Consider the following 14302-nt stretch of genomic DNA (forward strand, 5'->3'; position numbering starts at 1 on the left):
CTTTGTTAACTATTTAACATATATTGTTTAGCCTTTTAAAATATAGACTCCATACTACAAAACAGTATCATCTTATCTAAAAAAAAATCAAAGAAAATCCGCAGTTTTAAAATGCACATGAAAACCAGCACAGAACTTGAGAAATACTAGACACTCATCAAACATCTGCTGAATAAATAAGTTATAGAAATCCACCACATTTCTTCACCAAAATATTAATACTCTATTAATTAATAAACTTTTGAAATTTTGTCTTTTCTGAAGTCTAAATCAAGGAAAACATGGCTACTTACTCCCTAAATTAACAGTTTATTGACTTGGCCAACCAATGAAACGGTGTTGATTAGAACTAAGCATCAAGTAACAGTACTTATTTCTCTGAGAGGAAAACTGTCAGCAAGGCTTGTGAAGTTTTTCTCAAACACCCTGCTTTTAATGTTCATTACACAAATAAATAACTGAATACCTACATAATTACTCCACTTTGCTTCTGTTTCAGTTTGGAAATTTAGTAACACTAATCTTTGGGATTGCCAGTCTGCTTTTACAAGCAGCTGATAAATCCAGCTTAGTGCAATATTTAAATAATGATGAATAATTAGAAAATGAAAACCAGAAACACTGTACACTAGATATAATATCATTCACATTTTCACTTATGAGTTGTGAAATATGTCAGCAGGATAATTAAAATACCAGTTGGTTCTTATTCTTCTTTTAACAATAGACTCTCCATAGTTACTAAAACGTCAGAAATAAAAAATATTTCTTCTTTAAGAATAAATGTAAATAATTAAAAAATACTTCCATAAATGTAGTAATTTTTTGTTTCTTGAATAAATTAGTAAACAGCTGTGTCTGTATTAAAACACAGATGAAAAAAATTGCAATCAATGCCCTTCATATGTGCCTTTGTAATACAATAATGACTGCAGCCACTTTCCTTATATCCCACTCATTTAGTTAATATCCCCATTTTTTCATCTTTGCTAAGTTTCAGTAAGTCACATTAACAAATACTTACTGCAACTAGAATGTGTAAGATAACAATGCTGGCTGCTCCAGCATTAAGGATGAACAAGGGACATGTGTATCCTGTGCTAATAGAATTTATAGTTTGTTAGGAGAAGAAAGATACAATAAATATTTTCACAAAAGTTGTTGAATTCCTCCCTGAAAAAAAAAAAAAAGCCATAAATGCAGACTGTAGCACCCTATGAGATGCTGTTTACACACACTCCTCAGCACTCCTAAATCCCTAGCGTTTCTATCTAGAGTAGGTAATTATTACGTTGCTCTTCTAAAATAAGTCTTAGTCCTTGAAGAAGGCCACTTTTTTTATAATATTGTTCCCTAGCTTGTTTGAATCTGTGTTACTCTGGTAGTGAGAAACTGAGTTCTTCAGGAAATTTTATCATAGGACTCTAAAGGACTAAAAAATTTACTGTTGTAAAGTATGGTTTTGTTGCCTTAAAGATTTTCAACTTTATTTTTTGTTTCCGTCTGAGTACGTATACACTCATCCAATGTGAAGGGCTAAACACCAATCCTTATGAATAAAAAGGTTTTTTAACTTAATATTTTTATTTTGCTTCCCAAGACAGCAACTGTGTCTCTCAGGTTGATACTTTGATCCAACTTTATAAGTGACTTTTAATATGTGATTAGTTTTTAACAGCAGTATTTCCATATTTCCTTTTCCTATACAATAATAAGTGCATTTCAGAATGTAATTTACCTATCATAAGTTAATTATTATTAAACCGTAATTAATCACCAAATCTTATGTATTGAATTAAGAACATCCACTGAGCAGTTTTGTATGAGGGATCTAGATTTTAATATTTTGAATTTAATCAATGGTGGTAATAATTATCCTGGGAAGAATTCCCTATAATGTTGGAATTTTCTGGGTGGTGAGAGCTTTTACATATAACTGCCTCCTAGAACCATTACACTGTCAGGAAGTAGTTTATTCCATTGGAAATATTAGACTGAGGAATCCCATCATAGTCCAATTAAGTTCTGCCTTTTTCTGATTAGCTTCCATTTGCTTCCATATTCCCCTCTATGTAATACTCTGTGGTCATTTATAGTTTTCTCAGCTCCCTATTTGCCCTGTCTTTATTCCTACATATGTCATATATTTCATTATATATGTTGGATTTTCCAGCATTCCTTTTGTTGTTGTTGTTTTTATTGTGTTTGGTTTCATTTTTACAGATGGGGTCTGGCTGGACTACAGCGGCATGATCATAGTTCACTGCAGCCTCGACCTCCTGGGCTCAAGCAATCCTCTCGTCTCAGCCTCCTAACTAACTTGGACTACACATGTGCACAACCATGCTCAAGTAATTTTTTATTTTTCGTAGAGACAGGGTCTCACTATGTTTCCAGGTCTTGAACTTCTGATCTCAAGTGATCCTCCTACCTTGGCCTCCCAAAGTGCTAGGATTACAGATGTGAGCCACCACACCCGACCTCAGCATCCCTATTTTTATTAGTTCCTCTCACTCTATAACTGCCTTTGCCTTTTGTTTTCTACATTCTTCCTATCTAATATATTCATTTTTGTATTTATTTGAAGTATATTGGGGGAAACATTGTCGAGCTGTCTATTTTAGTTCTTCATATATTAAAGCTGATCAACAGTGATGGAATTCATGCCACATGTGTAAGAGGAAGCCCTTACCTGAGATCTTGGGATGGCTCTGCTCTGATGTGCGGCGTCTCCACAGAGTGCCCAAATACGGCTCCTTCAGTGCCTGGGGGTAGCATGAATATAGCAGTCAGTATAAGCAAGTCCACACAGTGACTTTCATCTCTATTTTTCTGCATCAGATATTCTTCCAAAGAGAGAAAACTTAAAACAGGTATATATCATGTATTAGTCCATTTTCACACTGCTGATAAAGACATACCCAAGACTGAGGAGAAAAAGAGGTTTAATTGGACTTGCAGTTCCACATGGCTGGGGAGGCCTCAGAATCACTGCGGGAGGTAACAGGCACTTGATATATGGCGGTGGCAAGAGAAAAATGAGGAAGATGCAAAAGCAGAAACCCCTGATAAAACCATCAGATCGTATGAGACTTACTGACTACCACGAGAACATTATGGGGGAAACCGCCCCCATGATTCAATCATCATCCACCAGGTCCCTCCCACAACATGTGGGCATTATAGGAGTACAATTCTCAATGAGATTTGAGAGGGGACACAGAGCCAAACCATATCACAGGATATGAATGAGAAGAGTTGGAAGAATATCACCAGGCAGGGAAGAGTCAATCCAGGTAAATGTAAATGTCATTATATATTAACTGGTTTTAAAATTAAATTATGTATAAAAGTCAAGAATTCCCACTCTCTCCTTAAAGAACAAAAGCTCATCTCTGTCTCCTGCCTTATTTTCCAGTTAAGGGAAATTGACGGAGGGATACGTCACAATACTTAATTCTGTGTTTCTATAAATAATAGCAGGTCATGAATAAAAATGTGGAGGTGGGCTCCAGTGTAGCCTACTATTGGTTTTTACAGACATACCCTCATAGATGTTTAGCAGTTCTTACACACAGAGCTCCCACCTTTTATTACAGTAACCACCAAATGACAGAGAACATGTCACGTTACTTTGACCTCTCTGGGGTGAGGGCTTTATCTAAAACCATGAACTGCTTTAAATCATGTTGTTATAGTTGGTTTCATATGGCATCATAGTTTTCCAAAGAGGTCATATACTCTTAACACTTTTCTCAGGACGTTGATGATTCAGCTTTCATTTACTGAATCTAGTTTTTTTTTTTTTTTCCAGATTCCCATAGCTTTTTCATAATTTAAGTAAAATGGAAGGATTCTTCAATGACCAAAATCAAGTGGAAAAAAAATGCTCCAAATAAGATGACACTGAGAAAATCTTTTCTGTAATTTTGCATAAATGTCTGATTATCACCCTCCAAATAAACTTTATGATTTTGTTTTTTGATCTAATCTTCTTCAGACTTCTTAGTTGGAACAACACTCATATCTGTTCCATCAGTGGCTTCAACACTAGCTAAATTATACAATGTAACATAAAAATATATATTTGAAGCATACAAAACAAATCTGCTTTTGTCTAATGAGAAAAAATCATGTAAAGCATATTAATTCAAGAGGCAATGATGAAATTGCCACTAGGAAATTAAAGCTAAAATTCCAATTCCTTACAAATAAATTGCTATATATGGAAATGTATTAAATAAATTACTATATATGGAAATGTATTAAATAAATTGCTATATATGGAAATGTATTAGAACCATCAGATGACTCCTTTGCATAATATAACAATACAGACCTTGATCATGAATAGAAAAGGAAGAGTTATTTTTCAAAGACTGTATGATTTCATCTATATTCTGGTTCTGAGGGCACACTTACCAGGTTCTGCTGCAGTAAATCCCTAAGATTGCAGATTTCTGTTTATAAGGTAAAAGCTATTGGAATTTGTTGAACACTTAATGGGTTTAATAGTGTTCTCTCTTGTCTCTCTCTGTCTCTCCTGAGACTCTATAGGACATATGGTCCTTGTTTTTAAAACTTTTCCTCATGAATTTTGAAAAATTACTTCTTTAAGGAGTTTATTCTGTTGATATTTTGGAAGATATTTATTTTATTTCTCCAAGTGGAACGTTCCTTAAGATGGGTCTTTAAAAGTAAAACAGTAGTTGGAGGTAACAGTAATTTTGTGATCATGCTGGAGATAGCATTTGAAAGAATATTACAAGATATACATTTGTATATCTCAAAGAGAGACTCTGGCATTTTGTAATAAGATATGCATCCAAGAAAAGATAGTTATCCATGTGCAAAGTTGAAAAATTATTTTTCCACTATTGCCTGGTTATGAAAATTTGCCAGATAAGGTGACAGAAATATAATTAGACATCAGTAATATTTACTTTCAAATACATAATGACATACTTAGTAACTAAGCACAAATTATATCAGTGAAAATAAAAATAGAATGTCATCAAAAGTTTAAATTTTCAATGAGAAATAAAAACTGACAGAGGTCTCGATTCTCAGTTCCAATATAAAATTAATCATTTTTAAAGGATTCTTGAGGAAATAAATATGTAATCATGCCACTTAAAGGGTGAAATTGTAAACTAAATAATATGAGTAATTGACAAAATGCAGGCCTTTAGAAAATGAGATAGTCACTCTCCCTGTTTTTGTCCTGAATGAGCCAAAGGTACAAAATTAATAAGCAACACAGATAATCTTTTTTTTTTTTGAGACGGAGTCTTGCCCTGTTGCCCCAGGCTGGAGTGCAGTGGCCGGATCTCAGCTCACTACAAGCTCCACCTCCCGGGTTTACACCATTCTCCTGCCTCAGCCTCCTGAGAAGCTGGGACTACAGGCACCCGCCCCCTCGCCTGGCTAGTTTTTTGTATTTTTTAGTAAAGACGGGGTTTCACCATGTTAGCCAGGATGGTCTCGATCTCCTGACCTCGTGATCCGCCCGTCTCCGCCTCCCAAAGTGCTGGGATTACAGGCTTGAGCCACTGAGCCCGGCCTACACAGATAATCTTAAAGGAAATCAGTAAGGGATGATTAAAGCCACCTGAACCAGGTATGAACTCTAACAGCATAAAAATTAAAAATCAGAACATGCACAGTGGCTCATGCCTGTAATCCCAACACTTTAGGAGGATGAAGCAAACAAATCAATCACCTGAGGCCAGGAGTTCCAGATCAGCCTGGCCAACATGGCGAAATCCCCTCTCTACTAAAAATACAAAAATTAGCTGGGCATGGTGGTGCACAGTAGTCCCAGAAGCTTGGGAGGCTGAGACAGGAGAATAGATTGAACCTGGGAGGCATAGGTTGCAGTGAGCTGAGACTGCACCACTGCCTTCTGGCCTGGGCAGAATGGATTATTAATAGGGTTGCAAGATTTGGCAATATAACAATATATGACACTGAGTTAATTGGAATTTCAGATACACATAAAATCAATTTTTAGTGTAAGTAAAGGATATTTACAGGGGATATACTTATACTGAAAGCATGTCATGAGTAATTAAGTAAATTCAAAATTAGTAAGGCATGTTATACTTGACCTGGAAACCCTAACAATTTATCAACATTCGTTTGATACACAAGGACAGAGCTGATTTACACTCACTTCGAGCAAAGAAAGACTGTCATGAATTCTCATCACAGGCTCTAGAAACCATAGAAACAAAAAAAGAAGCATGGACATAAACAGGACAAAAGGAACATAACAGATACATATTAATATGCATATGTAAACTTACTGAATACATGTTTGTTTTTCATTGCTATTGTAAGGGGCTGTTCAAAAGGGTATAATGTTCAATAGTGCTTGATGATATAATCCTATAAAGGATGTTTCAGATAATTTAAACTGACTACAATGTTACAAGACATAGGGGAAACCTACACTGTTGGCTATTGCAATTGTCAGGAAAAAAGGAGGTAAGAAAATTCAGGGTCCAGGCCGGGCGCGGTGGCTCAAGCCTGTAATCCCAGCACTTTGGGAGGCCGAGACGGGCGGATCACGAGGTCAGGAGATCGAGACCATCCTGGCTAACATGGTGAAACCCCGTCTCTACTAAAAAATACAAAAAACTAGCCAGGCAAGGTGGCGGGCGCCTGTAGTCCCAGCTACTCGGGAGGCTGAGGCAGGAGAATGGCATTAACCCGGGAGGCGGAGCTTGCAGTGAGCTGAGATCTGGCCACTGCACTCCAGCCTGGGCAACAGAGCAAGACTCCGTCTCAAAAAAAAAAAAAAAAAAAAAAAGAAAAAAGAAAATTCAGGGTCCAAAAGTAGTAGAAGCCATTCATATGATAATTTCTGGCTTCTGCAGGAAAGAATGAGGATGGCATATTCTGTTTTGCTGGAAAGGAAAAAAGGCAGATATGGATTATGGTCCTACTTTGTATTTAAAGAGTTTAAATCATAAGATAGGATACTACCCTTTACAAATGCCTAACATAAAATACTACACCCTCAAAAACAAATTATTAAAATTAAATATAAGCACCTCATCTGATGTGGCTATCTCTATTCTAAATGCTATCTATACTATAAATGTTATATCCTGTGGTACTCATTATTCACCCATTGGCATAGATATAATTTTGACAGGAGTCATTGGTCCCAGAAGAAGAGGTAGCACAAGAAAAGGAAACCCAAGGATAAGCACCAGAGAGAAGGCAAACAACCAACCAAGAAAGGCAAGAATACCTCACATTGAGAAAAAGAAAAGCAGGCAGGAAATTATATTTTTAAGTTATTTGACTTGGTATTTGCCAAATGAGAACTTTTGCTGGCCTTTATTTTTCCTATGAGATCAACTATGATCATTAATTTTCTGAGGGTTTTTTTTTTTTTTTTTGTGAGGGGGAGGGGATGCAAAGAAGGGAATGGATTTTATTTAGATATCAACATGATGTGAAAGAGAAGCTACAAGAGGAATCCAGAGTCCACGGGGCAAAGGTTAACAGGACATGAACAGCTAGCCTCCCAGGCCTATAGCACTTCACAGGAATCTTAGACAGCATTTTAAATTCTTCCACTAAAATAGGGAGAAGGTCCAGGGATATTTTTGTATATCTCAAGGGACAGAAAGGTTCCTATTTATTTATGATCTTCAATTTTGAATCTGAATTAGTAAATATATTCAAACATTTTGGAAGTCGTCCTACCTTACTTTTTCTTTATTTACATGTTTCCCCCAAATCTAAATTAGTATTAAAATCTAGATTAAACTGGGAATAGACTTGTTTTATTCCCAGGTTTACTTAAAATTTGTTTCTAAATCTTGGCCAAGTATTTAAAGCCCTCTGGTTTTTATTTGTAAAATTAAAAACCAGATCATGAATAACATGATCTCTAAAGTACTTTCAATTTCTAACAGAATTATATGATTTTTTTTCAAACATATCAAAACTTGTATACTAATAACTCTTCTCATTCCTCCTTAAATACAAATGGAAAGGAGTTTGCTCCTCCAAATCAGAAGAAAATAAGTTATTTTGGGGAAGGGATGGAGTAATAATACTGGAAAAAATATTAATTGGCATTTCTTTTATTCCATTAAAAAGGGTTCCTTTGAATCCCAAAAAACTTATTATCTCTCAAAAGAAGAAATGTCAACCTATTTCAACATATACTACATCTCTTATTTGTGTTATTTTAATAATCTAAATGGTGTCTTTGTCGCCACTTAACCTGACAAAACACAACCTATACACTGCTGGAGTAATTTTATCAAAACCATTGATAGCTCACCTGTGGGAAAAGCCGTAATTATTTTCCTGGACACTGCTTTTGCCCAGTATTCAGTACTCCTGTCATCTGACCCCATTTGTCTGCTCAAACATCTTTTCTTTTACTTATTTATACAATATCTTTACTAATTTCTCACCTCTGAAGGCATATGCAGATATCTTCATTCTCTGAACATATTTAGGGTTTACTGCCTGTAACACTTATGTTTAATCTACCACATCTATTCTTACATTTTATATTTTTAATTATGTGAGTTGCTTATGTTTCAGGCCAAAAAAATTGAAGATATATTCCTTATATGCCACTGTATTCTTGCACACATGATGTATGTGAGATAATTAATAAATATCGATAAGGATCCATATTTCAAAGCCTTTTTTGAAAGTGTTCTCCTTTTTTTTTTTTTTTTTTTTTGAGATGGAGTCTCGCTCTGTCGCCCAGGCTGGAGTGGAGTGGCGCAACCTTGGCTCACTGCAAGCTCCGCCTCCGGGGTTCACCTCATTCTCCCTCCTCAGCCTCCAAAGCAGCTGAGGCTACAGGCGCCCGCCACCGCCGCCCGGCTAGTCTTTTGTATTTTTTAGTAGAGACGAGGTTTCACTGTGTTAGCCAGGATGGTCTGGATCTCCTGGCCTCGTGATCCACCTACCTCGGCCTCCCAAAGTGCTGTCCTTTTGTTTTTTAATCCTAGTTTGATTAATGGTAAAACCATATTCCAAACACCCAGGTGGACTGGGGAAGTATACCAAAATGTCCTTTCTTGTTCAACATCCTTATTAGGGTACTTGTTTCCACGTCTTCAATATCACATAAGTTTTCTGCTCATAATTCCTCCATACTGGTGCCAAATGATGTTCTAAAACACAAAATTGACTTTGTAACTCTCACTTAAAATATTTTAAGAATCCAGTATCTGCAGAAGTCAAGCCCACATTCCTTAGGATTTATTGCTTAGCAGTTCTGTGCATTTTACATTTCAGTGACAAGACAGCTCTCGCATATTTTGCCATGTTTATGGACTGTCATGAGAACCCCTTCTTGTTCTTAGCCATATGCAACCTCTTACTCATCATTTGATGGTAATCTTTTCTCATTTTTCAAGATCTGAATCTAAATTATAATATCTGTGAAACATTTTCTTGGTTCTTGCAGCTTTTCCTCCTTCTGGCCAGTTTCCCCAGGATCTTGCAAAAATTACTGGTGTATATTTCTAACATTGCATTGCAATTTGCTTTAAGCTCTTCTCCAGTAACTTAGGACTTTCTTGAAGTCAAAGACTATCTTGATAAAAGTTGTATACTTAGTACTGATCATGGATTCTGCTACATAGTTGAGAATCAGTAAATTAAAGAATGTGAATAAAAAAATTAACAAAAGCATGCATAAAATGCTTTCCATTTTATAACTGATATGTAAAACATGCTAAGCTTCTGTTTCCTAGTGTATCTCCTTATTTAACACTTTAACACAAATTAACATCCTGAGATGATTATCTGAATGTATTGAAACTTATTATGAGCATAGCCAAAGTGATATTTTTCTAGTGAAACAGGGAAATAACATTATTAATTGTCTTGAAAAGAAAGCAAAAGAAAAAAAAAAAAACACACCATATTGTTCATTTACGACTGAAAGATAAGCTGCCAGGATTTCTGAAAAGAAATTATTTCAAAATCTGTCTGGACTTTCCATTTGGTTTTTTTTCATCTTTTAAAAAAAGTCTCAAAGCCTTCACTCTTGGATGCCAAGTAATATCTTCTCATCCACTTAAACAGTTTCAGAAGACAGAGATAAAGAAAAAGACATTTGGATATCAAAAGGAAAATGCATTAAAATAAAGCTATTTTCTTCAAAATGAAGTATATTTCAAAAGTAAGTTGTTACTAATGAAATTAGACTAAAATATATCAGCACTGGAAATGATCCAGACTTCCATATGGCTGTCATTTTGTAAGCTTCAAGAAGTCACTTTTTTATTTTATTTTATTTTATTTTGAGACGGAGTCTTGCTCTGTCACCCAGGCTGGAGTGCAGTGGCCAGATCTCAGCTCACTGCTTGCTCTGCTTCCCGGGTTTACGCCCTTCTCCTGCCTCAGCCTCCCAAGTAGCTGGGACTACAGGCACCCGCCACCTCGCCCGGCTAGTTTTTTGTATTTTTTAGTAGAGACGGGGTTTCACCGTGTTAGCCAGGATGGTCTCGATCTCCTGACCTCGTGATCCGCCCGTCTTGGCCTCCCAAAGTGCTGGGATTACAGGCTTGAGCCACCGCGCCCGGCCAAGAAGTTACGTTTTACTAGCAGTTGTTTCACTGAGTTTTAGGAGGAAAAGCTCTTCATTTATTAATTCTTTCCATGCCTTTTAGTCAACAAGAAGAGTAATACTTGAAATTTAAAATCACATGTAAATAAAACAGAATTAAAAAGAAAATGAATTGTTTCCAAATTGAATGAATATGTGGTTTGATGGAAATGACATTTTTTAAAAATGTATATAAATAATACATTTTCTAATTCCTACCTCCAAAACATGAAAACATTACAGTGGATGAGCAGAGCTTTCTTCGTTTACTCTTAAGATATATATTTTCAGGAAATAGATAATTCCAAAGTATGTGATTACTAAGGTTGTCATTTTGCTCTTTACTTAAATAAAACCACTAAGCAAAGGAGAAGTAACACACCCGCCCGAGGCTTCTCTAGAATCCTGAGTGAGAAAGCATAATCAAGAACGCCCCTTTAGCAAGCATAATCAGAAGATTCTGTGGTTATGGACTTTTTAAAAGGCAGCAATATTTGATTCAGCTTACAGCTTCATTGTAAACATTATAACTCTAATGAATTGAAATGCAAAAATATGCATTAACCTATTTGATAGCACATGAGCTACCCATACTGTCATTTATTATATTTTTTAAATTTTTTTTAAAGATTAATGATGAAATTGAGAAGATTAAGAAGATTCTTAGGTAAATTATCTTTTTACCACCTTTACATAAAGTCTAGATAAGCTTTGAACATACTTAATCTAGGAGTATACTTTGTCTTAAGATTTGGACAGTTTACCTTAAATACAGATGTAATAGCTGATACTAGTCTTGGCTCTTTGAACTCACATTTATTCTTATAAATGTAAATGTTTTCTTAAAGGTTTTGGTATGACCCTTGCCTTGATAACCTCTGTCATTAATCCAGTGAAATTCAAGCTTTGTGAAAATTCATTTATTTGAAAATTTCCCATCAGTTGCACCATCAAACTGAAGTTTCTTGGGTGGGGGGGAACTAGTGAATTCCTTAATCCTATATTTTTGCCTTATTTTATTCTTCAAGCTCTTCACCTCTATTTAGATTACTTTCTGAAGAGAAACAAGATGACTTCCTGCTGCTATGAGTCATAAAGGGAGAAATTGTGTTTTCTACTGGCAGGTCATACTGACCATTACCAAATGGAATACCTAATGCTAGACACTCATCTCAGCAGCACTTTCATTTCTTAATTCTTTATTCCTTAGGACTTCTGGTGCATTGATATCAAAGTGCTTTCTATGGACAATAAAAATCAGTAAATAAATTATCTAAAACAGATGGTACATAATTGTCTTCGGGGGCTTCAAATATTGCATCGGTTTATGGATTTATCTGAAACCTCTACAAACATTTTTTACTCTGAAAAAAAGCAAAATCTTGTATGTTCAAAAGATGCTAATTATATCAATAGCTTTATGAGCCTGAGCTGCATGGTTAATCTACATAAACTAACATATCAGATTTTTTTTAACATAGTATCTCATGAACCACAATTTATTTAGAATTTCCTTCTTACCTCAAGATATCTAAGAGATTTTAAAACATCAAAGTTTTAGGTGTAATTTTTTTGGGTCTCTCTGCCAATGAGAAAAGATTCAGAATCTGGGATCTTTGTACATACAACTTGCCTTAATATGTAATTGTCATTCATTTACTAATAACCAAATTTTACAAAAATTCACATAAAAACTGAAAGCCTCATAAGCCTATCATCCAGTAACAAGATAGTATGACATGCATAGAGTCCAAATGACAATCAGAACATACTTGTTAATGTCCAAATAAATTCTCTTCATCTTTTTGTTTCTATGAGAGTATTTGCCTTTTGTTGCTCAAGGTTGCTCCTTTGATTTTTATTTTATCACTTGCCATGTAATTCATATATACCAATTAGTAAATTTGAAAAAGCTCCCTTTATTTTCATTTGTTTTTTAATCATAAGAGGACTGGTAGCATTACTTTTAATTAAAGAAATGGCATGTTTCTCCAGAACTAACGTCTGGTTTCCCCAATAATGAAGTTTCTACAGTAAGAACACTCATCACATACTCAGCATTGATTACTGTGAATACTGTATATTTTTCTTAGAGGAATTTCAAGCAGAGTAAGCCATTAATGCTTTATGCAGATTATAACCATTATAATTATCCATAGTTTTCAGGGAAGTCCAAGCATCTTCAAAATTATTGTGCCGTTATGGAAACCTGTGTTTTATTTGTGTGCTCTGGTTATGGATCACAACATGTATCTTTAAAGACGGTCGTTCTCTGACCTACAAAAATAATGCATTACAGGTTAGCATTAGACCTGCTGATATAAATGGGCCTCTTCTGATAAGTCAGAGGGAAAATACACAACTTTTATAATCCAGATATGTGCTTTGACATTTTGGGAGTCCCTTGATACACATAGTAAATATCTCACCATGAACAGGGTAAGCAGATATTCAATATTTTCAATAGGTAGTGTTTTTTTCTTTTTTTTTTTTTGAGAAAGCTTAAATTGTGACACTGAGATGTACACATCAGTGTGTGTGTGAATGCAGAGTATAGCATCTCACTGGGGAGTACTTTATCCGTGTGTGTGTGTGTGTATGTATACTGACATTTACAAAATAAAATTCCAATCTTGTAAAAACCTTTCCAGAGAATTGAAAAAAAAAAAAAAACGGATGCCCTAATATATTAAGTTATTATTATTATTATACTTTAAGTTCTGGAGTACATGTACAGAACATGCAAGTGTGTTACATAGGTATACATGTGCCATGGTGGTTTGCTGCACCCATCAACCTGTCATCTACATTAGGTATTTCTCCTAATGTTATCCTTAGCCCCACACCCTCTAATAGGCCTCAGTGTGTGATGTTCCCCTCCTTGTGTCAACGTGCTCTCAATGTTCAGCTCCCACTTATGAGTGAAAACATGTGGTGTTTGGTTTTCTCATCTTGTGTTTGCTTGCTGAGAATGATGGTTTCTAGCTTCATCCATGACCCTGCAAAGGACATGAACTCATCCTTTTTATGGTTGCACAGTATTCCATGGTTTATATGTGCCACATTTTCTTTATCCAGTCTATCATTGATGGACATGTGGGTTGGTTCCAAGTCTTTATTATTGTGAACAATGCTACAATAAACATATGTGTGAATGTGTCTTTATAGTAGAATGATTTATAATCCTTTGGGTGTATAACCAGTAATGGGATTTCTAGGTCAAATGGTATTTCTAATTCTAGATGCTTCAGGAATTGCCACACTGTCTTCCACAATGGTTGAACTAATTTGCACTCCTACCAGCAGTGTAAAAGTGTTCCTGTTTATCCACATTCTCTCCAGCATCTGTTGTTTCCTGACTTTTTAATCATCACCATTCTAACTGGCTTGAGGTGGTATCTCATTGTGGTTTTGATTTGCATTTATCTAATGATCAGTAATGGTGAGGTTTTTTTTCATGTTTATTGGCCACATAAATGGCTTCTTTTGAGAAGTGTCTGTTCATATCCTTCACCCACTTTTTGATGGGGTTGTTTATTTCTTGTAAATTTAAGTTCTTTATAGATTCTGGATATTAGCCCTTTGTCAGATAGATAGATTGCAAAAACTTTTTCCCATTGTGTAGGCTGCCTGTTCACCCTAATGATAGTTTCTTTTGCTGTGCAGAAGCTCTTTAGTTTAATTAGATCCCATTTGTCT

The 14302-nt window shown here is 35.4% G+C and overlaps 1 protein-coding gene across 4 annotated transcripts in view; it reads right to left on the reverse strand.

The window, feature by feature from the left end:
• The window catches only part of SGCZ (sarcoglycan zeta), a 1239166-nt gene that overhangs the window by 21388 nt on the left and 1203476 nt on the right, over positions 1-14302 (reverse strand). For all 4 annotated transcript variants that reach the window (XM_033225918.1, XM_033225907.1, XM_033225909.1 and 1 more), the window contains one exon: positions 2693-2765. In XM_033225918.1, coding sequence (XP_033081809.1) covers positions 2693-2765 — 73 coding nt within the window. The remainder of the gene's footprint in view (positions 1-2692; positions 2766-14302) is intronic.

Source organism: Trachypithecus francoisi, unplaced genomic scaffold (assembly GCF_009764315.1).
Source record: "Trachypithecus francoisi isolate TF-2019V2 unplaced genomic scaffold, Tfra_2.0 Contig01440, whole genome shotgun sequence".
Taxonomy (NCBI): domain Eukaryota; kingdom Metazoa; phylum Chordata; class Mammalia; order Primates; family Cercopithecidae; genus Trachypithecus; species Trachypithecus francoisi.